Here is a 25,610-nt window from a genome sequence, read left to right on the forward strand (position 1 = left end):
TCTTGTCTGTCTTTCACCCTCTTCTCTGCCCTTCTTTTGGTGCTTTATGTAATAATGGTGTTTCTTCTCAAATTGGCCGGTCTTGAGGGCTCCATGAAAAAATTGCAAGACAATAGTAATATCTAGGAAAAAAAACTGTACCACAATGTCTTGAATATTGTTAAAAATGCTTTAATTACTAAAATAGACATTCAAGATATTCTGTCTTAGGTTCCAAACACCAGCCTCCTGCATTAGACGTTTGCCACTCACAAAATTGTGAGCACTGCCCACGGGCAAGATTTACAGGTATGGTTTACCAGTATCAGGAATTAACGTCAGAAAGAATGAAACATAAGCTCTGAGCTGAAACCCATTATTTGTGCTTCTTCAGTAACTCCTATAAGACAGTTCCTGTTAGTGACTGGCTAAAAGACATTACAAAGGAGGAGACAGAAATCAGGGCTGCAAGTAGAACTGGACTCTTAAAAGGCTGCTTAGTTTTTAGTTAAGCTAATAAATAATCTCATTGCACTAGGGTAGGTGTGAGGACTTGACTGGCTTCTCTAGATCCCCCACCCACCTCGAGTAGTTCAGATGTAAACAGCAGGGGCTCAATTCTGCAATTTCTTGCAAAAGAAACCTTTGGGTAGAGTTTTTGTTTCTCTCATGACTGCAGGATCAGGCCCCTGGTAGAGAGCAGCAGTTATGCTTCAGTAAATGAATTGTGCCAGTGACAAAAGCAGGCCATGAGCATTCAGGTTTAACACAGCTTTGGCACTGGGAAGCAGATGCTCCCACCTAGCACTTGTAGTACTGGAGTCTGAGGCAAAGAACACAGAAAAGAAGCGTCCTCTGCATAGCACCCATCTCGTTCTAGACCATTTTCCCTTCAGACAAAACCAAACCCTTATGCACTCCGCAGGGTGAGTGTCTACTCAGGTGGCAGATCTGCTGCTGCTGGTTCCTTGCGTACAACATCCCACCTTCCCTTCTTGTTTCAAATGCAGCCTCCCTGCTTACGGCTCAGCCCCAAGGTCGAGTAAGAGTTTGTCATAGCACTGGCTCAGACGGAAAGAAGACTTTGGGATTATTAAATTAGCTAGATCTCAGGTGTGACGCAGCCTGGCTAGTAACCACTGCACCTATTCATGTTCTCTGAGAATACAGAAGTAAATATTAATTCTTCACTGAAGACAAAATGAATGTGTTTGCAGTCACCTTGTGCAGAGCAGACCATGTGCTAAGCTTTATAAGGTACTAGGAAGGGGAATAAGAAATGTTTGCAGTTGAAGAGGCCACAACTACTTTCTTCATGTTCAAACAAGCTCCTAGGGAGCAAGGAACAGAAGTCTGGTGTGACGCTCGACATGAATCTCAAAATGGATTCTGGTAGGGAGGAATACAGGTAGGATGGACATTTCATATTTCAAAGAAACAGCCTGAATTGACAGCAGGGTGTCAGTGGTGGGACAGGTAGGGGTATAGCTCTGTGCCCAGCCCTCGCTCTCCTGTTGCTGACTGAACTTGTTCAATCGAAAGTGTACCTCACACCCTAGCACCATAAAACCTGAGACAGGAGAAGGGATTAGCTTGACCAGCCACAGTCAAACTCAGTGCTGCTAACTGCAAGTGGACTGCTATTCACAGTAAGGCAAGTGCCTCCAAACTGCCTGGCAAGATTGGTGAGGGCACAAGTGAGCTCCTTCCTCCCCTTGCTGGGAATCGCTAATTATTTTCAAATCCAGTTTGCAGGGAAGGTAGTGTCAGGGCAGTCTTTGGTTTTACAGAAGTGGGAAAGGTGTGTTAGAGCAAATAGGTAACTGTAGATGCCTGACAGGAAAGTGTTCATCACAAGAAATTGGTGGACAAAAGCTTCCCTTTGTCACGTAATACCTCTTTGTTCTTATGACTGGGGTAGATTTACCTTTTCTTTGTACATTCTATATTGAGTAGAAGATACTAATTTTTTATGAGCTACCTGCCAGCTATTTCATGGGGTGGAAAAAGTTGTCTCTTCTGCTGTTTCTATTTAGGGCAATGCAAGGTCTGCACCTGGAGCCTCAAGGTATTCAAGCAGCCTTGATCTTCTCTACAGCCAATTAAACAAAAAAACCAGGATTCTACAGCCCAGCTTTCTAACCTAGCTGATGAGACGCTGTATTTAAAATACTGATCTTTCATTGCTTCTATGTTTGGTGTCACTTTAAATTGTTACTCAAATAGCTTCACGCTATCCTGACAGAAGTCTTGGCCTTCCCAAACAGCTGCAACCCCTTCACCGGGCACACTGTTCCTTAAGTCCTAATATATATATTAAAAATCATGCCAGAGCAATGCAGGCCTGCAACAACATTTCGTGGGTCTAACTCCACTATATTAAAGAGAAATGAAGTTTAAAACAATTTAAAAGGGACAAGAGATAAGCAAGCAGAGCTACTTCGTTTCTTGTTCTCCCTCTGTTTCTGATGCTAATTCCACTCTCTCCCCATTTTTGTCTATTAAACAACTGCAAAAAACAACTCTGTAGGCAGAGAAGGTTCCTAAGGAAAGTGCAGGAAGTGGTAAGCCCAAACTTTCAGATGGAGATCCACAGCTCACTTGGACAAAATGGGCTGTGGCCCAGCAGGTCTCTCCAGGCTGTGCAGTGCTCTTTTCCCTCATGCTGGCGCTAGGCTTGACTCTTTGGTGAGTTGATTTAAATCAAGTTTGGTGTCATGAATTGGTTCACCAAAGAACCCGAGGAGCACCAGCATCAGGGGAAAGGCAGCTGTGTGAGTGCCTTGCTGAGAGCAGAGAAACAGAACTGCCTCTCAGGGCAAAGTGAGCTATCAGATCAGCCATTTCATCTGACTGCACCCTTAATTTCCCTGTGGATGTAACATGACAAGCATTTTTTTGGCAGTGGGGTTTAAATAGCTAGCACTGCTGCCTAGTTGTGCCAGCACAACTATGTGTTATGACTACATGCTAAATGAATCGAGTTATCAGGTATTCTACCCGGATGTATGGTATAGCTGCATAGACTTGTAAAGGGCAGCTAAAAGGAACACAGTCGGGCACATGTTCTGCTTAGGAAATGACTGCTGCCTAAAGAAATACTTGGTAAGTTACAACCTCTGTTTTAGCCGACACCTTTCCCAAAACCATGCCCAAAGTGTGCTTATAACAGACCCCTTCTTGAAAGACTGGAGTCTTCCTGCAACGTATTAGCCAAGCTAACAGTCAGGTACTTGAAACGCTGAGGCTGGCATCATCCAGCATTGTTCACTTTTCTCTGAATGACTGCTGGTCTGTATTTAACGTCTCACAAGCAAACTTAAGTGTGTTTAAAATAAAATGGGGAGGGGAAGTCACATGTCTGTAGCCTGCCACCATATGCCAGGTACTTACTCTGTGCTTCTGTGCTTCTAGCAATGGGATGCTATACAAACGTGCTGGTGAAAGCTGGCTTTGAGCGCCTTGCGGATACTCCGCTGGGGTTAAGGTCTTTTGTCTGTCAGAAGGCAGCTTCTGGATCATTTACAGCAATCACAATCATAAATCACACTGTGGCAACTCTCATGATGCACGACGCCAATCTGGGGTGAAGATCTGTTCTATACCTTTGGTCTGTGTTCTGCTGTGACCAACTCCAGCTGAACAATGTACCTGGAGATTTCCATTTGCTTTCTCAGCCTTTCAGAAATGCTGAAGTCCGCAGGAATGTCACAGCTCAATAGGTTATCCCCAGAGACTGCAGTAGGTGAAAGGTAGCACCCAAAGTCCAGCTTGTCTCAATGTTGTTCACTTTCTTTGTTAACTATAAAGGAAGAAAGAGTTATTGTTCCTGACAGTTCTCTAGATTCATATGTTGCACAGATGACAGCAACTACATGGCACAACCCTGGAAAAACTCAGTAGATAATTAATGAGAAAAATGAACTACTGCATGTTGATTGATACAGAGATTGGAAAGCTGGCTTTGGGATTTAACCTTTTTCTTACCTGTAAGAGGGTATTGTCCCTAAATCCAAAACCTTCCTTTAGTAAAGCGGTGATGTAAGTGAGATCCATGCAGAGGAAAGGACTGGCTGAGTTGTACCTCTCCATGTTATCACAGACTAGAGAGAAGAAAAAACACCAGATCTCAGCAAAACCAGAGTTTTTATCCACATTGTACATTTGAACTGACCTCAAGCCAAAGCCTACTAAAACAAGCCACCCACTTCTATTAACGGGTACATATGACAGATGGTACATGCTACACAGCTGCTCTACAATGTTGGAGAAAAACCCATATAGTACTTCCACTTTCTCTTAACTCCATTGCAAATACAGCTTTTATTACAGCAACATAATCCACATAGCTCTTTTGAAGTCTGAATCTCTGCTCAGTTGACAGCTGGCAGGGAGTTGGTAGATTACTTATTCTTTCAAGCACACAATGTCATTTGTGTTCCTTGTCTAGTCACCAAGGACGGCTCCAGTAATTCTGAGATGGCAGCTGCTTTTATTTTTTTCCCAACCACACATGTCCAAGGATATGGAAAAGGCTTTTGCCCAACCAACCATTCCCTTGCTGCAGCTAAGTCACAATAAAGGTGACAGTGACTAGGAAATGGATTTACACTAAGCATCATCTTCTAGACCTACTGCTACCGCCCTGTTCTACAAGTACCAAGAGCAGAGTTCACTTCTTTTTAGAAACTGATAAGCAGCATCTTCCTACTATTGAATGAGAAAGAGGAGCATTAATTTAGGGTCACAGAACTGATATTCCAATGCTTTTAAAGCTAAATAAATGGTTTGATGGTGTTAGATAACATCTTAGGTGCATCTTTGGAAATTAGCTCTCTCAGTATCCAGGGGAAAAAAACCCAACCAATGCACACTCAAACTCTGCAGACTAATCCCCCTGTTCAAAACCATCAGAGTTTCTAGACATATTAAGTTTAACTGAAAAATCATTAGAATTTAAGTTCTATTTTAGAAAAAGGTCAGCCTTCAACTACATAAACATCTTCTAGTGAAAAATAGAGTCTATCATGAGGTAGATACCTCTGCAATTCAGAGGTAATGCCTTGCTCTCATTTTACAGGAGGAGGTACAAAACCAGAACAAGCATTCAGAAAAAAAGTCAGGGGAGGGAAAGGAATGCAGAAAAGGCCGTCAGACTTACTCTCCCCCTCCATTTTGTTAGAGATTAAAAAGGTTTTAAGGTGACAGAGAAGTCAGTGCTCTCCTAAACTCAGAGAGTTGCAGTTTGACAGAAAGAGCTCTTGATACGGCAAATTCACTTTCTTTTGTACTGACATGTATGAACTCTATCCCTCCTCACCCGAATAGAACTGTGAAGCCACTAATAACACTATGTTTCCCCTCACTGCTCTATCAGTACTGTCATCTGCAACAGTTATAGGTGTTGGCTAATAAAAGTAACATGACACGGAAGGTGCATGTGGAATAAAGGTTAAACAAGCTGGGGTTTGGTTTTGTTTTTTTTTTCCTTTATGTCAAACTCACATTATGTACTGCCAATACATACGTATTTTTGTTGTTTCTTGTACACACCAGTTTCCCAAGTCTCATGACAATTACCTTCTTTGGCTTTTCTTTCAAAATCTCTCACTTCCAAAACACCTCCCTCTTCATAATCTGAAAAGGAAGAGGTGAGAAAACATCGTCACAGACCTGAAAGTATTTGAGTTCTATATCTAAGTTGACCCTAGAGTGCAACTGTGATGCTGGGCTAGGAGTGAGATCTGTTAGTATCAGAAGAGAGAGCTGCAAATGTAACTGGAGCTTAAAGCACAAGTCTCATCTGCTGAACTCTGAACATCAGACTGCACTGATGGATATACGTTCATTCCCTGATGGCATTCTGTGTATTTCCTCTTTCTCAACACAATTCCTTTTCCTGCTCCCCTGTTCCCCAGCTTCCAGGGTCCCTCCGTCTAACCTTCTTGTTGACATGCTCACACATAGTAGATTATCCCAAACCAATTTACCAATTAGGTCTGTGTCAACTGCTCGATCATAGTAATAGGAGAAAGCATAGAAGGAACGTTGACGAATCTCATCTGGTTGGTGCAGTTTCCCTTTGACAACCTTGAGTACTTCCAAGTAGCAAGGCTTGAATCCTGTTTCTCCTGTAGGAAAAACACAGATGGGGTGAGCCAAACAGGCATAACCAGAGACAGAAGAATCAGTGGCGACAGGATGAAAAAGGGAAGAAGCAAAAGATTAAAGCATCGGATGGGGTGAGAAGAGCTTAGGTATCCTTTCTGTAAGCCAGCATGGCATCTGCATGCAAGGACTCTAAATCACCATCATCAAGCAGAACTGGTTAGACCTGGTCATAGCAGTCTGAAAGGTGCGCTGCACAAATAGTACAGGTGCTTGAAAAGCTTCTTCCCCATCAGGCAAAACTCCCATTGCTGTGTTCTGTGGTCAGCAGAGTCTCACTTGCGTTTGCTACCACCTGCGAGATAAAACCTTACTTTCCTTTCCCATCACACTGTAATTTTATCAGTCCACACACCACAAACAGCTCTTCTGTTCCCCACTGTAAAGCAAAGCAGCACCAGTCACCACTGGGATCTGTTCTAGTCGCTGATGGTAGCAGCATCACCCTCTGTATGCAGCATTAGGGTCAGTATCTTAAGAAACAGTTCCACAAGTGAGATACAATAACTGGTAGGCCAAAGCGTATCCTAACACAGCCAGACCTTTTTCACTTAGCTCAAAGCCTCAGAAAAACCTCTCCCATTCGCACAAGTAACTCTAACATTTCCTATAAAGTAGCATTTGTAGTAAGAGATCACAGCCATAGCACAGAGAGTACAGACCAGCTATTCTCAGATATATCTCTTCAAATTTTCCTTTGGCTCTGTCAAAAGTCCACATTTATGACTGGACAGGTATCCTTCATAACCTGAGATAACTGACGGAATATTTGCCAAGGAAAACCTCAGATTCTGGAGACAAGACTTATCTTACAAGAAGCAGCAAGTCCCCTTAGTTTACCTTCTTTGTTGCCACCATACCAGTATTTCACTCCCCCGAAGTGCCACTCTGCCTCCAGCTGCTTTGGCAAACAAGAACTGCGGAACATTTGTCCATCCACAGCTGAAATGCAACCAGAGGGGAGTCAGAAAGGATAAAATTTAACAGTTATCAATCAATATGCAGAATCAGAAAATAAAAAGCTGAAAGATCTTAATTAAGGTCTTTAAGCAAAAGTACGGAAATCTGAATTGACAGATGCTGCACAAACTAATTATGAATTAAGGACCAGTCTCAGTCTGGAAAAGTTGTGTCCATTTTGTCCTACAAGCTGCAAAGCAGCTGGGCTTGTCATTTGTTAATGACAGATAAATGGCACAAGGATATCTGGGTAATGGCTACTTACCACAGAAGGGAAGAAACAAGAGAGGTAATAAATTAAACACAGACACACAAACCCTAACAAGCAGCAGATAACAGAGACAAACAAAACAACTAGCAATGAAGACAAAACCTCCTAAGACACTGATCAATGGCTGCTCCAGGATCCACTGAATGTACCTTTGAAGGGTTCAGCCAGAAATACAGTAACTATTAAGAAAAAACCATGATTATTGTGGCCACCACAGGTCTCACAGAAAAAGGTGGTTGAGGGGGATTGTGGGACTGCAAAAATTACTATGTGATGTTTAGGGGAAGGCTCCAAGGCAGGGAAAGGGGGGATCAGGGAAGCACAAATGTGGGAAAATGAAGGGGACGACAAAAGAAGGCAATCACAAGTCAGTATGCTTTTCTGTCTGAGCTTTGTGACCAGTCAACTGCAGTCTGTCCTATCCTTTTCTTAAATCCTATTCCCAACTATTTTTTACTTGAGTACGTTCCAGTAATTAACACAAGTCCATCTAGCTAGCAAGTAAGAATCCAGAAGGTGGAAAGACATCCAGGGTCCTGGACAGAGACTGGGCAAAAGTCCCAAGCTCTGGGCATGAAGACTGGAAGGACTTAAGGTCTGGGTGAGAGACTGGAAAGGCTCAGGAATGTGACTATGCATCCAAGTTAGTGAGTGAGAGTGCTCAGGGACTTCACTAATCAGCGAATACAACAGGAGGAACATGGCAGGCCACCAGGGAGGTCTATATAAATGGGTTTGGCCTAAGCAGCAATCCTTCGGAAAAGGAATTATTCATGCTGTTTGTGTTTCTGTGGATGTGTAAAGCTGTGCGTTTGTGGCAGGCCATGTCTGTATGGCGTTTGTATGTTCCCATGTGTGCAGTTCTGGAATTTTCACTTAGTCTCACTGCTGGCTGAACCTGGAAATACGGAAAAGTAGCTGTCTCACAAGACAACTACTTAAGCAGTAGCCTGTTTGCAGACAGATTTATACCAGCGAAAATGTAAAAACCCAGAAGAAACAGAAGTGAAGACGGGGGAAATGGGCTGCTGATGCTGATACAAGGCTCCATCTGACCATCTCTTCAAAAATATTGGATATTTTATCATGTTAACATACCTTCCATATTCAAAGCTCCAAGTGTTGCTAGTCTGGCAGCTTTTAGTCCAAACCCCAAATAGCTGCAAACAACAAAGACATTACAGTTTTAATTCTCACACATCTGGTATACTTCACCTATAGTGTCTTCCTAAATCTTGGAACACTCAAACCAGATTGCCTTCCTCTGCTTCCCACAAGTCTCCCCTCTCTAAAACAAGAGTTCCCTTTGCCAGAACAATTCCAAGTACAAAAAGAGTGACACAAACCCAAGAATTACCAACAAGCAGTAAAATGGGTAAATCTAAAATTGCAGAAAGCAGTTAGAGCTGATGACATTTCTGCAAGACATTCATGAAAAGCAAAACCACACAATCTTAAAAATGAAGGAAAAAGAAGGGTATTGTGAGGAGTCCATGGGGAATACAATGGCCATTTTTGTCACACACGTAAGACTATGTGCTCTTAGGGCAGAACTAACAAGGCAACTGCAGAAGCTCCAACTAAATGGGAGCTGTGCCTTTGTGAAAATTCACCTGTTTGACTCCACAGATTACTGCTATACTCATTGTAAGCTAGGATGTAAACAACATTTACGAAAACACAACCAGATTAAAAGCCTGTTGGCCTTTCATTCCCACCTCTGTGTCTGGCTACTTATCCCTTTAGTCGTGTCAACACAAATGTTTACAGAATAAATCAGAGTTAAACTAACCTCCAGCTCCCTCATTTTTAGGAGAAGATTTTCAACCACAATTATTTTAAGTGATCTAATGGACTGCACTGGTGAATACAGTGATAGGTTACGTCAGTAAATATAAGCAGGAGGAAAGGAGGACTATTACACCAGCTCTGCTGTCAAGCAAGCGTATGCTGCAACTGACTTGAGATGATAATCTTCACCCTACTAGTTACTGGCTGAGACCAACTCTAAGTCATGCAGGTAAACTCTCTGGATTTCACTGTAGACATCTCAGAAACGTGTCAGTTTAATGCAGTAAGCACAACTGTATTATCTGAGGCCAAGTACCCTCTCCAATTGGTTCATGAATCTGTTGTGCTCCAGTGTCTGTATCAGCTGCCTATGGCCATCTCTGGTTTACATCAGTCTAGGTGTTACTTTTTGTCCCATTGCTGATGAGATATGACATTTCAAACTAAGAAGTAAAGAGTCTCAGGAAGGTCCTCTTTCCAAACCTCTGACCAGGTTTAGTTCTGACTACTGGCACAATATCTACCTTTCTGCTTGGTCCAGAGTATTTGGCTTGAACGCAGTAATAAGAATTCTTCTCGTTAAATACAGTGACTCATAATACTTCCTCTCCATTTGACAGACTAACTAATATTCCCTTGCAATGATATTAACTATGATCCTGGAATGTTTCCAGTCAACTAATGTCATGTTCCACTTCAACTAATGTTTCAAGCAGATAAGAAAACTAGTAAAAAAAGTCATGCTCCCAACAGCTGGTAACAGGATGACATAGCCATTTGCGGTTAGCTCACGGGCTGCAGAAAGACTGATTTCCCCAGCGGAGACAGCAGCCTTTTTGCTCCTCACCTGTGGGTATAGAGCTTGTAGGTGCTATTAAACATTTCAAATGAGGTAAGAAAATCCCCAGGGGTTTCCTTCAAAGTTTCCTAAAAGTTAAGTAAAAGAAGAAATCTTTTAGTTTCTATTATGCAATAAAAAATAACCAGCTTTGATGCAATATCACAGATACACCCACAGGGTTTACTGCACGCTCATGTGATCTGCTTCGAACACAAAGAACAGTTTTCCAACAGTGCACACTGCTGTAACATCTACAGCTTTTTAACACTGAGTTTATTTATATGCATCTTGGTGTTACTTCAATGTATAGTAGGGAAGCGCAACAGATCAGGATGAAAATACTTTCTAATTCAGGATAGCTGAGTTATTCAGAGTACTTACATGCTAGTCTACACACACAGAGTCCCCACCGAAATCAGCTGCACTAGAAACATTATGGACTTTTGCAAGTCAGAATAGACACCTCAATTCAAGAACTCAGAAGAATTAAAGATGCAAAGTGAAGTACAGGCCACGTTTTGACCACATTAAACATCTCACTGATACTCAAAGAAACATTGTGACCAGTCACTCTCAGTCTTAGGGCTGCTTTATGACCTGGTTTAAGGGCTTTCCTCTAAATTAACCTCTTGTCTCACCACCTCCAGTTTTCCGCCTTTCACAGTCTTCCCTCTGCGTGCACCTCGCCCCACTGGTACTCAGTCCCTACCTTCTTGCCAGACTAACTCTCATTCTTGTAAATCTGAACCAGTCTAGGGCTTATTTACTGCTCCCTTGTTTCCAGTCTCCAAGATCCCAGTCCCAGTTTCTGTGTTCTCTCTGCTAGTGACCTCATTCTCCCATCCTTTTTTGGCTTGCATTCCTATCTGACAGTTGCTTTGGGCCAAGGAGCAGAATCTCAAAGAGGACTGAAGCTGCACAGTTCCTGTAGTTACCATTCAAGTATGCAGATCCTGATCCGGGTTATTTCTGTTATAAATGTAGAGTTCTAGACAGAAGCCTGCTCAAAGCGGAAAGAGATTTGGCAGTGTTCAGCTTGAGTTTCTCCTGAACAAATACAAACTGAAATTTATGTTGGGCCTTAGGTGGAATGGCACTCACATCCTTGATCCAACATACCCAGATTCTGCCATATTTTGAGTTCTGTTCCTAAACTGTACATCACAAAAACTAAAAGGAGAGATGCAGAAAAAAATGGTTTGGAGAAAACAACCAGATTTTTTCATGCCTGGCTTTCGCAAAAAAGTAGAAATCCTCACACCCCTCCTCAGTGAGGCAGGCATCAGACAGACAATTTCATAATGATTATGTTTGGTTTTCAGTTGCTTATAACTTTGGCAATAATACCATGAAAAGCATAACACTAGCTTAAAAACAGCTCCACGCAGTTATCATTGTATGTCTTTATTTGCTTGTAATCTGCATTTCATTAATCCCTTACTATTACAGTATTTTTTTCAAAATGAATACAACAGCCAACATGTGACTGCCTCAGACTGCAGGAAGGGAAGAAAACCCTCTACAAACCAAAGCGGGGAAACCCTGCTAATTCTGTCAGATGGGAAAAAGTCTTCAGAAACATACAGAGCTATGCATGTGCTTTTTTGTGTGAACTTGACAATACAGGTGAGAAGCAGACAGCGTACAAGCAAGGCAACATGAACCCTGACTCCACATTGCCCTATGAATTCACACCATCGGTCCGATCAGTAGCAAACCCTTGAGGCCTTTTCCTGCAGGGCTCTAAGGAGACATTTGAATCCTGAGCTGCAGTTCAGCCTGCTTCACAGCTCTATTTATTCTCCAAAACCCTGACATGCAACACTCCTTCCTGTTGGTCCAGTGCCCATTTCAGCAGGTGTTATCAACACAAAACAGAGGGCAAGTCCAGAGTACTTGAGGCTTTGCTGAACAAGATAAGGTTACATGTCATGTTTCAACATGACCCACCACTGCAGAATTATAATATCCTGATATGAAAACCATGTGTTTTATGGTCACCAAACACCCTTAAAGAATCTCAATTTCTGTAAACAAAAAATGCTAAACAAAGGACTCCCTCAGAAGGAGTGACAAAACCAACTTTACAATATCACAGTACAGAATGCTATAGTGCCCTTCAATACCCACGTAATTTTCCCATGCAAACTTTAGACTTGGATTACAGTTTAAACTCTTACTAAAGAGCTATAGAACTTCTGACAAATAGGACAGAGATGGACTTAGGAACAGAGAAAGGAATTCTCAAAGGAAATGAGAAGAAATCAATAAGACGACAGGATTGAGATTGACTGCGCTATTACAAAAGACTTTTGTCCTGTCGAGACACTCCCTGCTCCACCCCACTACCTGCCCCCTCCAAAATTTAGTGAGGATCTGTTACCAGACTGGGGGGGGAAAAAAAAAAAATACTTCAGCATCAGAGCTGACCCTAAATTTCTTGTAATATTCAAGAATACTCCCTGGAAATGTTTGTTCTATATTTATTGAATACAAAGTAATATCGGCATTAATGGGGCTTTCCCAGCCTGGGTCTAGAAAACAAAAGTGGTTTCTCTTTGGTTTTACCCATTTGCTTTCTTTCTTTTTACTTCCTTGTTATCCAGGCTCCTTTGTTTGCAGGCGCCTATCAGTCAACTGCTGATGTCCAAGGAAACAGAAATACAGATGTTCTGTACAACACAGATGCTCTGCACACCACAGATGTTCTGCTTGTGCCACTGCTAACAAAGTGCTATCAGAGAGCACAGCAGTGCTCAGGGCTCTCCACTGGCCTTGCAGTCCCAACCCATGCACTTTTAACCACTCCTCACCTCAAACTGTGGCAGGAAAGTGATCTGGGTTGAGGCTCCTCCCAAATCCAGAGTCCCAACAGTATGCTGGTTCTGGCCAGACAGCTGTCCTGCAAACAACACCATGCTCAGAACAGCCCAAGCACACAAATGCTAAAATGTGGATACTGCATGTATGCTCAGTCAGCCACCAAAGTTATCACAGTATCACAGCAATACAGGAGGGCTGAACTGGCCTTCAAAGACAAAAAAAAAAAAAAAAAAAAAAATCACAGAGAAAAGGTTGGCAAACAGAAGGCATCACAAAAACATTCATAGGACTTTCTTCCTTGATTCCAACCTTCCCCTCCCAAGAGACAAAGGCAGATAAATCTCTAGGTATCCAGCAGAAGCACGAAGAGACAAAGTATCCCCTGCTGAAAGACGACTGTGAGGGAGAGCACATAAATTCTGTAACTGGTCAAGGGCACTAGGAGAGGAGGGATAATAAGAGCAGAATCAGCTATTACCATTTCTCTTCACCCACAGCAGCTTTTTTGCTTGCTCATGTATGTACTAGAATACTGATTTTCTTTTCACTAGATTGCATTCCCAGAACTTCTTAAAGCCAGTAGGGCTCCAGCTCCAACGCATCCCCTGTTACACCATTTTAGTTGCATGGTTCAGGCTGGGATGAGGAACATTGTAAAACATTGTTTCCCACCTTCTAACAGATAAGCAGTACAGCTCCCCTACCTATGATGTTAGAAAAACCAGCTTGCCAGTGGCCCCCAAGTCTTGAGTAAATCCTGGCACCTTCCGGATTAAGATGCCTCCTTTTTACTACAGGTGTAGCTCACCCTCTGAAACACAGCTGCCCAAAACAATCCACTGTTTTAGCACTGATGCCGCAGTAGGGAAAAAAAGCAAGACACAGCAACCAAGACAGAGAAACTTAGGGTGATCACCTCTACAAGGAGAGACTCAAGTTCATATTTAGAAAGAAGTTATACAGAATTAACTACCTGTCAAAAAGTTCACAGTGATCCAGGCTAAAATTCCTGCAAAGAGTGAAAAAGAGAAAAAAGTCACAACTGAATACTCCCACAACCTCCTGCCTGCTATTAGCACTCCTTCACATGTTATATATTTACCTAGAAATCATTACTAACTACATGTAACCCCATCCTTCAGAGATTAATTCAAACTTATAATTAAGTGATATGATGCATTATTGATTCATTAAAATCTCATAAGCTGTGATAGGTAGAACGTTTGTAACGTCCATGCAACTGCAGCATGCACAAATTATGTCTATTATCCAAACAATATACACAGTAGTAACAAGCTGACACAATGCACAAGTTTCCTTGGCCAATTCCACAAGCCCCCCACCCCCTGCCCTGGGCTTTTCAATTCCCAATCTGAAAAGCGCATACATACCACTGCGTTTTAATCTCGTGGTTTCTGTAATTACACTACAGGTACAGTGGCAACAAGTAAAACACAAACAACTCCTCTGACTCCAGCAGCTTGCTTGACACCAGCATGAGTCTCACCCAAACACAGGCAAACATGACAGTAGATGAAGTGGGATTTTAAAATAAACCTTGGCAGGCTATGCTGTGCTCTATTATGCCTCTGGTCCTGCTCCCTGTCAATACAACACTTTTCCCTACTATACATTCACCCGTTAATCCTGTTGACAAACTATGCCTGGCATCATACTTCACTGAATGCTTGCAGACTTTATGGTACTTGTCCTTTTCTCCTGGCCCATGCGGACAGATTTTGCTCTTTAATCTTCCTCCATTTATTGGTAGTTTAAGCATCCTGACGTTTCTTCTTGATTTCCTTGAACACCTTCTGAACTGGCAATACATCTGCCATAATGCAGTGTTTAGAACTCAACGTAACATCACAGATGGCTCTTTTCAGGCATCTGTACAGAAGGATTATTACCTGCCTGTTCTCCAAAGTAGTATGTCTGGATATGTAGCCAAAACGTTACAGTGGTCTGTTCTGCACTGCAAAATCATCACTCACTCCAAACCCACAACATATTTCACCTTTTGTTGTATTCTACGTTACTTCCTTTGCTACTTTACTAGCTGCATTTTTCCCGGTCAGAATATTTTTAGATGTATTATTTATTTGTTTTGTTATCTAATTTTTTAATACTTGCCAATTATGCTTCATCCTCCTCTAATATTCACAGTGCTTTCAATTTTCACCCAAAATTTGATGAGCTAATCAGAATAGGTCACTTTTAATGCTGATACTGCAGAATTTACAAGGCACTTCCCATAAGCTTCCCAGCTTGCTCTGTATTGTCATGTTGCCTTTCAGAAGGGGACACCATTTTTTTTCCACTGGTTCCCAAGAGCAGGCTTCAGCGGGTGAGCCTGCATTAGCCTGCATACTTATTTCTGCGATGAGGTTCTGGTCTGGAACCTCAGAAGGTTTCAGAAGAACCTTCATCTAGCTAAGTCATACATCTCTGTGTATCTGCACTTGTAGCCTAACAGATGATCAAGTCATCAACACCACCTAGGAAAAGCGGGATTGCATTGTTTCAAACAAGGTTAGAAAGCTTTTATTTTTTCACTCAGTTTAGTGACCATTTATCTCTCCCTCTCATGCTCATAAAATCTCTCTCTTTCTCTCCCCCCCTATTTCTCTTTGCTTTCACTTTTTCCTCTTTCTAAAACATACCTTCATAAGACCCATCCATGATGCTAACACTGTCCTCTGGAACAAGAAATGGTGATTCCTCAAAGACTTCTCTCACCTGAAGAAAGAAATTATGATTATATTCCTTGGTCTTAGGAGTCTTGTTCTGCTCTGAGGGTGACAAAGAAAGTTTTCTTTTTCACAGCAGTAGAAAATAAGACAAGTGTGTGGAGTAGACAATATTCTTCCTCTTTCAAAGGCTAGGAAAGGAAGAAAAAAGTATCATAGGTCTCTCTCCCCATGCCTTCTATCTGCATCAACTCAGAGGATTTCAGGACCATACAAGAAAGTCTGCGAGTTTCATGCTGTCATAGGTTTACAATCACTTTTGACAGCTGAAATTCTCTCATGCTAGACAGAATAGAGAACTGAGTCATGAATGATGAAACAGGAGGAGCAATACAAGTGCATCCAAAAGATCTTAGTATTACCTCTAAAAGCAGAGCCTGAGCTTTCTCCTCTGAGAGCAAGCGCAGTCCAGCTGTGGCTTTTAACACCACTGGGGTCTTCTTCCAGAGATGAGGTGGCACAGCATCTATGGCCATGTCCAGCAACCTTTTGACAGTTTCAGCACCCTAAAAGGAAAAGGATGTTTTTCTTTTGACTTCCTTCTACAGGCCATCAGAGAACAGGCCTCCCAGTTCTCCCTCAACACTAGTGAAACCAGTATTCAATAGCAGAAGATACCTCACTCACACCCAAGCTAAGTATAAAAACTGCGCTTGACAACTCGTTAGAACTTTAAAGAGAATGTCTGCATTGGAAAGAAGGGTGTATTCAGAGATATATCTTACATGAGAGAAATCTTGTTGTTTGTGGAAGGTATTTTTTGGAAAGGATGAAGGCAGGTAAGGGAACTGATTACTTGACAAACCTAAACATCTTGCAGTAAGATGAAACTAGATGGTGCAATTACTAACTGAAACTATCAGGGTCAAGGGGAATGTCTGCAGATTTCACTAAACACAATATAATTCCAAGTGTGTCCATAGCAAGTAGTGTAATTAAAATGCCAGCTGTAGACTGCTTACCACATGAGGTACAGGCATTGCTGCTGGGCTCTCAATTAGTTACACTGCTCTAACAAATACAGTTCTGCTTTAGCAATAAACATTCTCCTGAGAAAAGTCTAGAAATTCCTTTTGGAGTGAATTCTTCTCCTCTCCTACCCAACGAACAAGACAATTTAGTGAAAGCATGGGAGATCTCATCAAAGTTTAAAAAAATCCAAAAGCCATTCTCTCTTCCATAAAGTTTCACACCAAAATTCCTGTAGCATTGAATGCAACTGAGCAAAATGAGAAACTTGAAACTTCCCCTATGCTAGTCCCCAACTCAAAGCACACAAGATAGAGTATCTAATCTAGCATTTCTCTGGCACCTCCTTTAGCTTGTGAAGAGCTTACTGTCAGTGTAGGGGATCTGGAAAATAGCAGTTTGCTTCAGGAATGGCCCTGGGTATCACAACAACAGGACTATTTTAGTGCTTTCTGCTGTGTGCTCGTTTCTGACTCCTGATCCAACAGAGTGGCAGGGAATGAGTATACTGAGCATGAATTCAAAACTACCCCCCATTTGAAAATAGAGGATGGCACCTAACTTCGATTTATTAAAATTATAAATGTGTATGTATGTTAATTAATAAATCTGATTGTGGAAGATGGAACTGTCCAACTGTGTTTTGAAAAACTCCACATATAAACAAAACAACAGAAGTCCAGAGGCAGTAGAAGAGTAACTGCCTATACCTAAATAATTTCTCAGCTAAAACTGTACTCAAATATTTAACTGAGCCTGACTGAAATGAGTCCTACATATCACTGGCTTCCAAGCCATGGTTCCAAAGATAACAGCAAAGAATCAAAACAAACAAATTATTAGCAGGCTTAACCTGCTAAGTGCGTCTTTCTCCTTCCCCTTCTCTGTAACTTACGTAAAAAAATAAACTTGTATATCCAACTATACACACGCACACAAAAATTCATCATTTTTAGGAGTCAGTCAAATGAACCCTCTTTGCTTGTCAGTGTAACATGACTAAAAAAAGAAAACCCACATGGTCTTAACCACATACTTCTAAACTAAGCAAATCAAAACAAAATATGCTGATTTCAACTGTGACCAGCACTGAAAATTTCGACCAAAATGAATAACTGAGAAAATAATTAGTAAATGAGACAGGAGATTATATTTACTCATATTTGGGGTAGCTATAGGGGAAATAAACATTGAATATGGATGCTGTTAGAGCCAAAAATCACTTTTTCTTTGAAATTCTCAAAGGCACATAGTCTAGTTATATATGGCAGTTAAGCAATTAAGCCATTGTTCCATTGATGAAATATGTAAAACAACAGCTCCCATTTCACTGTGTAGAAACTAATTCACAAAAGTAGAGCGACAGGTTTAAAGAGCCAGCAGCTGAACCTTTACACTTTTTCTTGACTCTCTGCAATTACAATTAGTAACACTTGAACTGCTAGTTTGAGTCCAAGTCATATTAGCAGAAGCAAGGCCAACTCACAGGGGATGAAGGAGGGCACCTTACCTTTTCAGGCTGATCAGCATATGCAGAAAGACCCGGCTTCACAGACTCAAAGATTTCCCCTTCCAACTCAGGAAGATTTTCTGCACAAACAAAACATTACATGAAACAATCAACACCTCCAATCTTTTTCTTTACTTTCATAAAGGTTGCCTGCAACCCCTGTAAGGTGACTATCCTTAATTTCCACTTGCAAACAGTACTGTTACTCTGCTAAAACAAGCACTGTTCCTTGACTTCAGGAACATATTTAACATAATGTTGTCCTTGCAACCTCCAAGTTCAAAAGCAATTTATTAAGCTGTTATAACTAGAAGTATGTTAATTTTGCATTTGAGAACTACAATGAGTTATAGCAATATAGTATGACTGTTGCCTAACCTTAATAAAATTTCTTTCCCCTTCTGTCCCCAAGCTAGTTGTGAAATACTAATTCATAGGTACTATGCATGGCCCTGAAGGGCTTATTAGCTGAGTCCCAGCAGCCAATCTGCAACGTCTGCAAATTTGCTGGCTCACTGTACCCAAGCTAATTCACCCTCTTGAATCCTGTTGCGAGTACAGCCAATTTGGGTACCTGGGCACCACGTCAGAAGCAGACATACTGGAGTGTGGTGCATCTGTGCACAGGAGGTCTCCTGAAAATGGCTCAGACCTTTGGTGCTTATAACTTTCATTTACCAATTTTAATTTGCTACAAAATGTGACATATAAGCATATGCAGAATTTAAATATCTCTTGATAGAATTCAAGGTAACATGCAACTTGACAAGAACAACGTAAGCATCTTTCCAATTCAATGAGACATTCCTTTAAACAGCCGCATAGATGAAAATCTTTGGAAATTCAGAACTCTCCAGTATATCCAGAATTAAACTTCCGAGTTTCGAAAGATCTATGAAAAAGGTATTTTCACAGCAAAACTCCACCAGAAACAGACAATGATCATCTGCCAGAGGACCATTTGAAGGACAAACTGTAGAAATATTCTGTTGTTCCCAAATGCTGTGTTGGGAAAAAAAAATATCCACCCTCTTTCAGGAAGTTGCAGCCTAAGTCAACATACTCCAAGTGCACAGACTGACATGGGGTCTTACCTGGGCTCTTCTGTACAAAGGTGTAAATGTGAATCCGGGTTCCAGTGCTCCCTGCATCAAACATTATGCCATAAAAAGTGTTGGCTTTGGCATATATAGGGCACACATTAGGCGGAAAGAAATCCTGAAACCACATCTCCCTGTTTGAATGGGAAAGACCAAAGGACAAAGAGGAAAATGCCAACGATAGAAGGATGGGAAGTCTGGAAGATGCCATCTTGCCAGGACCCCTTGAGGCAGTCAAGCATGGATCAGCAATCATAGAGCTGCAGTTGGTTCTGTAGAGAAAAAAAAAAAGCAGGAATGAAAATTACCAAGAGCTCTCTCCTTTAAAAGTCTGTAGGAAAAAAACACCAAAAAAAAAAATAAAATCATAGTTTATACACATATACTCTGCCCTTTAGATGCTTTTCAACACCTCATCCAAAAGATGTGATTTACTGCATTTAGTGCTAAAACTACAAACTGTTCTTTTAGAGTAAAGATTTCTCCATTTCCCCAATGCAGAAGCATTAGTTTGCTTCCCAGTATTTCCAGTTTTGACTTTATTTAGACAATTTTTTTCTCTGATTTGGCTTGCAGGTTGTCAACATTTAGAGTCCCCCGAACCTCCAAAAAGCCCAAATATTATCTGAAAAGAAGCATCAGCAAAGGGAAGCTCAGGGCAGAACCACTTTAACGTTTACACACTTGAGATGCTGTGGCAGAACACAAGCGTTATTCAGAGTCACAAACAAAGAGAATTTCATCTCAGGCTATGAACAGCTGCTGGGAGAAATTAGCACACAGAGAGAGTGAAGCCATATCCTTACAGCAGCATCCCCAGGAAAAAGCCTGTGCTGCACAACAGGGACTGAACTGTAAGGTGCACCTGGGCTCTGCCTCTCAGTATTTTTCGTCTCTTTCCTTTTTGTCTTCATTTTGTTTTTTCACCATTTTCTCCTGACACAGTTTTAATTTTCAAAATTACAAAAAAAACGCCCACCCACTAGCAAAACCCCACCACCCTTCTCACAGTTGCCCTGAACACTCAGGTTGCTTACACAGCTTCTAACAACAGCTTCAATAAAGCCAAAGCCTCAAAGGTGTGTGACACAGTATTGGATATCATGATTGAATTACACCTCCTCTCAGTTAACACATACCTCTTTGCATGTATATTTTCCCTAAGAAATGCTAATAAAGGAAAGATACCAGTACAGAAATGATAGGGTTCATTAAGCGCCCAGAAAAAAAAAGAATACACAGCTATCTTTGTTATTTGCATTTTAACAGCAGAAAAGACCGTGTGGCCAGATGCACCACCATATGCAGTATTGCCTGCACTGACATACGCATGGAGCACTCAGCATACAGAAGTTGCAAGCAGCTCCTTATCATTCTCCAGACATTTAGTAACACATCCATCCACCTGCAGCACTGAATATTCCACTTGTATGCCTGCCTTTCATCTGCTCTGCCCGAGACCCTCACCCACCTCTAGCCCTAACACTTGTCTTTTAGCAATCTGCTCAGCCCCACTGTATTTTCTCAAATTCTTTGTGATCTCTATGCTACATTTATTAATTCCTAATCCTAACCTCTCTCCTTCCCATTCTATGTGAACCTGACATAGCCTCTATTTCCGCCCACCTTTCTCACATGCCCAAAAACCTCACTTATCCTCCACTACATTTTATCCCAGACTTAGCCCTTGTACTACTTTTATTATTTCCATCCTTCACCTTTGTCCCCAGTCACAGCAAAGTGAGATTAACTTTTACCCATTCTCAGTAAACAACGTCACACTGGGTCATTCCTCTAGTGTCTCTCTAACTCACTTAAGCTTTCAGCTATCTCTGGCACAAACAAAATGCACAGCCCACTGCAGAAGGGTAAGCTTGCCTGACTTCTGTGACCTTTATTTGTATCCTCCTGTTCCTAGTAAGTGAAGAGAGCTGTGGGCAGAAGCACAAACTCTTGATCCACTCTGCCCTAGAAGCACACTCTGAGGAAAGGAAGAAGTGACTTTACAATTCCACAAACAGGCAATAGCCCTGGCCACCCTCTGTGACAGATCGACTCCCAGCTGTAGTAGTCTCTAAAACATTCACATTTTATGTGGAAATGAGTAAAAAATTAATTCTAACCTGACAAAACTTAAAAGTCTTGTTCTGAACAGAGCTTATGAAAAATGCCGAGCCATTTGGCAGCTTCGTAGGTATGGATTTGTACTAAGATGCAGCTGGCATTACCCACATTTGCTTCACCACAGCAAGGAGGTCTACTGAAAATCCAAGAAGCTGTACTGTTTTAACAGAACATAAGCTGCATTAATGAGTACTACCTACCAGTTGGTCAGAAGAGGTGTTGTCATTCTCATGCAAGGATTTTGCTTACTGAACCATCACAAATACATCCCAAGCACCTGCCTTAAGAACAAACTCCAGAGTCCTATTACGAACGACACGTGACCCTTATGCAAGCCTTATGCAAGAATCTCTGATGATCCGAAAATATCTGAGCAACTGCCATCAACAACACATACTTTTCTCACCAGATCTACCAGTGGATGAGTCTTAGCCCATGAAACGTTCCCTCACTAAACTTCTCTTCTCTATCCCTTCTCAAACATCCACCACCGTTTTCTACTTCTCCCCCGACTTTTTCCCGTTACACCTTTACACTTGTAAAGACAAGAAATTACCAAAACAACCACTTTTGAATTTTAATTTTCTCCACTGTCATTAAGAAACAAGCACACTGAGCCTTTTCAGTGAGTGGTGAAGACCATTTGCCCAAGCACGCCAGCAAAACAGCATTCACAAGAAGCATAAAAATAGATGAGGAAACTAAGAAGTCAGAGATGAGACGGGGAAATTGGCAGAGCATAACAGAAATGGCAACGGAAAAGGAATTCAGAAAGAGAGGGTCAAAAGAAAGAATGGAAGAAAAAATTTAAGGTAGATATAGACAAAAGATTAGTTATTGAGAACGAAAAATGTTTCCAAAAGAGTTCCTCTCAAACTACTTAAAATCCTAGCTTCTATCAGAATAAAACAGGGTAACAGTAATATGAGCACAAGTTAATTAATGTAAGCAAACAGTTCAGCAGGTAGAATGTACATACCATCATCATCAGGTTTTACTTACTACCTTTATAAATGATCAGCAACAACCAACATGAATCATGAATACATTAGGCACACACCTGAAGCAGGATGCAAGCAACAGCTATTCCACTCCAGAGATTCCTAATGAAAACCACTTCGGAGCACTGCGACAAGAGACACTGTGCCTGCACTTTTCTTCACCTTCACTTTCAGCTAGTAGGAGTGGACTATGTATCAGGCAAATTATAAGGTCATGGAGGCACAGAAATTATCAGTCGCGTTGCTTTATTCAAATTTGAGTTTATCGTAACTCAATACAAGCAGTGAAACATGCTCAGATAATTACACAGGATGAATTTCAACAAGTTGTAAGTTAACTGAGTTCAACAAGTTAGTAAAACATTTACACACACGTTACAGTTGACCTCCACAGCACTGGCCTGAGTCCAGTGCCGGAAGGTAGAACACTCATTTCCCAACCCAGAGAAACACATGTAAGTATCATTGGTATAAGATGATTTTAGATACTAAACCAAAAAGTTGAAGCACATCCAATATAAAAACTTGGTAGCTACACAGACTGTATGATCCAGAAATCCTGGGATGCTGCATAGAGACTGCCAAAACTAGAAGCATGAATAGGAAAGGAAAGAAAGAAAGAAAAAACCACAAAAAACCCAAACCAATCCAAAACCCAACCAAACTCTCCTTTAAACAACAAAACTAAAACCATTCCCATAATAATAATAAACCTTAAGACAGCAAAACACAACCTTAATTAGAGTTCACCATACAGAGAAACACTGATAGTTTTCAAGACAAGAAAGTCTCACCCATGTTATTGAATATTTCTGACAAAAGAACATGCAAAACCCAAACCACAGCAACAGCAGCATTTCCCTGCAAAAAACAATCTGTCTGTTCTGAGGGGACGGAAAAGCAGCGTACCTGAGACACACAAGAATTTTCCTTCTGTTTCCCAAAATATTACTGGGAAATATTTGGCTATAAAGAAAAAGATTAAAAAAATAATTAGAAACATTTACAATGTATAAACGTTTAGGAAAATATTTTAGGAAACAAAATAGACGATTTATGTAATTCAGTTCATATTGTTATTTATTGCTCAAGCAAACCAGAAATCATCCAGAATGGAAAGTCTATCTTCTGCACTAAACCAGTAACAAAATCTATTTTCCAGATGAGCTGCTCTTATGGTAACAAGATCTATTTCCCAGATGAGCAGCTTTTACTTAACACTCATGACTACACAATACATTTTTACCTTCCCCCCCCCTGAAACAAAAAGTCATTACATTTTTTCTGGGCTCATTTTTATCTAGTTAAAAAAAAAAAAAAAGGTTTCTTGGATTGTTTTGACAAAAATTTAAGCTTCTTAAAAGCACACAGCTTAAAAGTCACAATACAAATAACGGAATTCATTGGTAGAATTTCCCAGCATTTCCATAAAGATAATGGCAGGATATTCTTTGCACACATACATTTTGGGGAAAATTCTGGATCTAAAACTTTAATTGCTAGAAAAAAACCCGCAGAACCAACCCACAAGCACGCGTTATCAGCAGCTTTAATCTTTTTCCCCACGCTGGGGCTCCACATAAACATTACTTATTTATCCTCATGCCTGGCCAACTGGGGTTTTAATTTTTTCCAATTTAATTAGCCCAAGGCAGCTTTCCCAGAGTGCGCTGTGCCCTGCCGTTCGCCTGTGGCCCCGCAGGAGCTTCCACTGGAGTAACTGGTGGTGTTGGGCGGAAGGGGGGGGCAGTGGCGCCAGGGCCGAGGTGATTGTTGGCGGGGGGCAGTGCCGCCAGGGCTGAGGTGATTGCCCTGCCGGCCCCCTGAGCGCTCTCCCCTGCAGCCGCCGAACCCCTCGCACCGAGCCCGCCCCAGCCACGTCCCCACCTTCACGTCCTCTCCTCACGGAAACGCCCCCGCGGCTGCCCCCTGCGCCCGGCCAGCGACGAGCGCGGCCCGGGGGACCCCGCCGCCCTCCTCCCGCCGCCGGCACCGGTAACGCGAGGCAGGAACCCCGGCAAGAACGCGCATTTCTCCCTCCCCGGCCACCCGCCGCAGGCAGGGCGTCCTCCCGCCGCCCCAGCAGAGTAACGGAAACGCCGCCGACTCTCGGCTGCCGAGAACCTCCTGACGCCCCCCCGGCGCCACGCCGCGCCCTCCCGGGGGCACCGGGGACAGGGACAGGGCCCAGCCGGGGTTGTCACCCAGTCTGGGAGCGGCGCTGCCCGCTCCTCCGCCGCACCCGGCAGGACGGCGGCCGCCCCTCGCTCCGCGCGGTGCCGGTGCCGGCACCGCTCGCACGGGGCGGGGCGCGGGACTGTTCCCATGGCAGCACAGCGCCGCCGCCCGCCTCCTGCCTCCCGCCCCCACCGCCCGAGCGCGCTCACCGGCCGCTCGGAGCGCTGGCGGCGGCGGCGCCACATCTCGCCGGCCCGCGCGCGTCACCTCAGCGCGCCCGCGTGACGCGCCCGTCGCGGGAGTATCGCGTCGCGGGAGGGCGCCGTCCGGTTTCCATGGGAACGGGCCGCCGCGCGCGCCCCGCCGCGGCCTGAGGGGGGCGGGGGGTGGCGGTCCCGAGGCAGGTGACGTGGCGGCTGGTAACCGAGGCAACGGGGCGGGGCCACCGCCGTGAGGGGCGGGGCGGGTTGCCGCGGAGACGCGGCGGCGGGCGCCTGAGGAGGAGCGGGACGGGGCGCTGCGGGAGGCGTCCGCGGCCGGCGTCCGCGGCCCAGCGGCGTGAGCCCGCCCCCCGGCTGGCCGGGAGCGACCGGGGACGGCCCTTCCTCACCGAGCGAGTCCAGGAGGCGGCGGCGGTGGTGTGCGCGCACCAGTCGGGCCGCCCTCCCCGCCGCCAGACACAGCGACATACCGAGCGGCAGGTCCTGCCCGCGCCCCGCCCCGTGGCCCGGTGCCTGCGGCCCAAGATGGAGGCAGGCGGGCTCCCGGCTGGCCTGAGGCAGCAGTGCAGCCCTGCGGCGGGGACGGGCTGTGCCGCTGGTGCCCTCCCGCCCGGGGCCTGCCCCCCCTCCCCCCCCCCCAGGAATACTGGACGGCCCCGTGGGGGAGAGCGATATCCCGCAACGAATAGCGCGGAGGAGGCACTGACGTGGTCGGCGGCTCCAGCGCACGGTGTCCGAGAAGAGACTGAGGCATTTGTTCAGCCTGGGGGAAAAAAAAAAAAAACCAAAAAACCTAAGCGGAAACCCGCGGGTGTTGGCTACCTGGAGAAGGCTTTAGAGAAAATAGAGCCAAACTGTTTTCAGAAAACAATGAAGAGAAAGAAGCTTTAGAGTCTAGCTTCCATTTCCTCTGTTGCAGGTTAT

At 43.3% G+C, this 25,610-nt stretch overlaps 1 protein-coding gene across 4 annotated transcripts; it reads right to left on the reverse strand.

Moving 5' to 3' along the window:
• Positions 1-155: 155 nt before the first annotated feature.
• Positions 156-24,765, reverse strand: ENTPD5 (ectonucleoside triphosphate diphosphohydrolase 5 (inactive)). Of its 4 annotated transcripts, XM_040601929.1 has the most exons (15): positions 24,675-24,734; positions 23,197-23,253; positions 19,157-19,434; positions 18,063-18,142; positions 15,946-16,089; positions 15,497-15,572; positions 13,807-13,842; positions 12,824-12,912; positions 10,017-10,096; positions 8,477-8,538; positions 6,988-7,089; positions 5,970-6,110; positions 5,560-5,616; positions 3,967-4,082; positions 156-3,781 (listed from the first exon to the last, which is right to left on the reverse strand). In XM_040601929.1, the coding sequence occupies exons 3-15, from the start codon at positions 19,416-19,418 to the stop codon at positions 3,695-3,697; spliced, it is 1,332 nt and encodes a 443-aa protein (XP_040457863.1). In that variant the 5' UTR covers positions 19,419-19,434; positions 23,197-23,253; positions 24,675-24,734; the 3' UTR covers positions 156-3,694. The 4 variants fall into 4 exon arrangements, with proteins under 4 accessions (XP_040457863.1, XP_040457864.1, XP_040457862.1 ...); XM_040601930.1 differs by lacking the exon at positions 23,197-23,253 and having other exon boundaries at positions 24,675-24,765; XM_040601928.1 differs by lacking the exon at positions 24,675-24,734 and having other exon boundaries at positions 23,197-24,130.
• Between the last annotated feature and the right edge of the window lie 845 nt (positions 24,766-25,610).

This window comes from Falco naumanni, chromosome 7 (assembly GCF_017639655.2).
Source record: "Falco naumanni isolate bFalNau1 chromosome 7, bFalNau1.pat, whole genome shotgun sequence".
NCBI classification, from domain to species: Eukaryota; Metazoa; Chordata; class Aves; order Falconiformes; family Falconidae; genus Falco; species Falco naumanni.

Bases quoted from the DNA above. Each gene is read 5' to 3' on its own strand.
- ENTPD5 (XM_040601930.1), bottom strand. From the start codon at position 19,418: ATGATTGCTGATCCATGCTTGACTGCCTCAAGGGGTCCTGGCAAGATG. The intron at 13,843-15,496 runs GTATGTTTTAGA...CACTCTTTGCAG, and splicing joins CATGGATGGGTCTTATGAAG to GAATTTTAGCCTGGATCACT. The intron at 12,913-13,806 runs GTAGTTAATTCT...TGTTGTTTGCAG, and splicing joins CACTGTGAACTTTTTGACAG to GACAGCTGTCTGGCCAGAAC.